Source organism: Postia placenta, assembly GCF_002117355.1.
Source record: "Postia placenta MAD-698-R-SB12 unplaced genomic scaffold POSPLAscaffold_8, whole genome shotgun sequence".
Lineage (NCBI taxonomy): Eukaryota > Fungi > Basidiomycota > Agaricomycetes > Polyporales > Adustoporiaceae > Rhodonia > Rhodonia placenta.
Genome location: NW_020169839.1, coordinates 559,733 through 562,512, shown reverse-complemented (window position 1 = coordinate 562,512; position 2,780 = coordinate 559,733). Strand labels below are relative to the sequence as shown.

The following is a 2,780-nucleotide window of genomic DNA, read 5'->3' as shown; positions in this document are numbered from 1 at the left end:
GGGCTTCCTCAACCGGCTTCACCGCCGTCGCCGCCGCGAGGCCGCTCAAGCACTCGTTCCTCGAGAAGTCCGCCCGGCGGACAGTCACAACAGTCGCCTTCGTCCGCGGGCAGTCCTTCGTCCCCCTCGTCGCCGATAATGTCCTCTCCCGCTGCCGTCCCTGATAAGGAGACGTTGAAGCTCCTCCTCCCGCTCCGATACGATGGAAAGTCGGTGATCGAATGCAACCGCTTCATCTCGCAGTTGCTCATCTACTGGACGATCAACACGGCCCTCTCTTCCCTCGAACTGAAGATCCAGGTTGCCCTCAGTCTCCTCGATGGTGACGCGCGAGCTTGGGCCACCCCCATCTTCTCCCAGCTTGCCTCCGTCCAAATCGGGATCCAGGGAGCGACAACCCCCTTTGTCGACGAAAAAGCCTTCCTTCAGGCATTCAAGGCCCGTTTTGGCAACCTCGACGACGCCGCCGCGGCACAGGTGGAGCTTACCAAGCTCTGCTCCGACAAAACCATGCGCGAGAAGCGCACCGCCGCAGAATTCTCTGCGCTGTTCAAGGGTCCGGCGGACCGTTCCGGGTATGGGAACCTGGAACTACGCGACAAGTACCTGAGCGGCATCCCCTCCCGCGTCTATCGCAAACTCGAGCTCGAAACCTTCGCCACGTGGCAAGCCGCTGACAAGCGCGCCACCGAGGTCGAGCAAATCCTCGACGTTAGCCGGGCTCGTCGGCCCGAGCTAAACAGCTTCTTCTCGGCGCGAGGACGAGGACGCGGAGGGGCACGCGGTGGTGCACCCTCATCACACGCAGCTTCGGCCAGCATCAATGCGGCCGTCGGAAAAGGAAACTTCCCCGGCACATGCTTCGGCTGTGGGAAGCAAGGGTACCGACGCTTCGAGTGCCCCAATTGTAAGGACAAGCCTTACACAAAACGCGCCGATGCGCGGGCTACGGTTGCCTCAGGATCCACCCAGGCGGCGACAAGCGCCCCCGTCACGACATCACCCTCGGCAAGTATAAGTGCCGCTTCAGCGAAATCCGAGCAATCGGAGCTGGCGGACTTAATGGCACAGGTGAAGTCGATGCGCGAGGAGCTCGAGCATTATCGGGCGATGAAGGAGGAGGGTTTTTGATCCGGTCCGCGCTTCGTGCCGCACGCGTCGGGCCGCGAGTATCATCATGTAATAAGTATAACGTATTATCGACTGCAATGGTGTATGAGCTGGACCAGGGGTCCCAGCATTTTCACATTCCAGTTCGACTCCAGGGGAAAAGACGGCACAAAGACATAATCGCTATGGTGGACAGCGGAGCCACCACAAAGTTTATCAACAAGCGATTCATCATAGAAAATAAGGTGCAGACGCGGAAGTTGAAGGAACCCATTCCGCTGTATAATATTGACGGCACCCTAAACAAGGACGGAAGCATCTCAGAGGTAGCAGTGCTACAGATGCATATAGGAGAGCACGTCGAGAAGACGGTGTTCACGGTCACGGACATCGGTCCAGAGGATGTGATCGTCGGGTTGGATTGGCTACGCGAGCACAACCCCGAAATAGATTGGGAGAAGGGCTCCCTCAAATTGTCGCGATGCCCTGAAATGTGTAGCGCCAGAAGGACTGGCCGAATGGAGCAAGCAGCGACTGCGCGTGATACGGGGGTCAGGCCCACGGCGCGCAGACGTTCGCCGAAGTCCAAACGGTCGGTCATAGGTGCCTGCCGGAGCAAGGTGCTCCCGGACTTCGAACCCGAAGATGATCCGGTAGAGGTAGAGTGGAGCGAGGCTGACTTGATCGAGGCCTGGGAGCAAGGTATCACGCTTCCCGGCGCCCCTCAGCTGTTCGTCGCAGCAGGGCACACGTATTCCCAGCTGTTCGCTGAGGAAGAGATCAAGAAGAAGGTCGTTAAGACCGCCGAGGAGTCGGTACCCAAACAGTACCACGAGTTCCTGAATGTCTTCTCCAAAGAAGCATCAGAACGGCTACCCGAAAGGAAGCCTTATGATCACGCGATCGAACTCGTACCCGGCTACTCGACATTCCACTCAAAGGTGTATCCCCTGTCGAACAACGAACAAGAGGAACTGGACAAGTTCCTAAAGGAGCAACTAGCGAAGGGCTACATACGGGAGTCGAAATCACCCATTTCGTCCCCCTTCTTCTTCATCAAAAAGAAGGAAGGGACGCTCCGACCCGTGCAGGACTACCGCCGCCTGAACGCTATCACGGTCAAAAACCGCTACCCTTTGCCGCTGATCGCCGAGATGGTAGATAAGCTCCGCGGCGCCACGCTCTTCACCAAGTTCGATGTCCGATGGGGATACAACAACGTCCGGATCAAAGCTGGTGACGAATGGAAGGCGGCCTTTGTGACTAACCGGGGGCTGTACGAACCCCTAGTGATGTTCTTCGGCCTCACCAACTCCCCCGCCACTTTCCAGGCAATGATGAATGAGATCTTCCACGATCTCATCGTCGGCGGCAAGATCCTTGTGTACCTGGACGATATACTCATCTTCTCCACCAATAAAGAGGAGCATGAGAAGGTCACACGCGAGGTTCTGCGTCGCCTTCAGGATAATGATCTATTCCTGAAGCCTGAGAAATGCGAATGGGACGTTCCCAAGGTCGACTATGTCGGCTATGTGTTCGGTGGCGATGAGGTAGCGATGGATCCCGCGAAGCTAAAAGGAATTAATGAGTGGCCGGTACCCCGGAACAAAAAGGATGTCCAGAAGTTCCGGGGGTTCTCCAATTTCTACCGCCGCTTCATTAAGGAC

General features: G+C 57.1%; 1 protein-coding gene across 1 annotated transcript in view; it reads right to left on the bottom strand.

Moving 5' to 3' along the window:
* The window catches only part of POSPLADRAFT_1145007 (hypothetical protein), a gene marked incomplete at both ends in the record, with an annotated part of 2,245 nt that extends 2,009 nt beyond the window's left edge, over positions 1-236 (bottom strand). The window contains one exon of the mRNA XM_024485749.1: positions 14-236. Coding sequence (XP_024338268.1) covers positions 14-236 — 223 coding nt within the window. The remainder of the gene's footprint in view (positions 1-13) is intronic.
* Between the last annotated feature and the right edge of the window lie 2,544 nt (positions 237-2,780).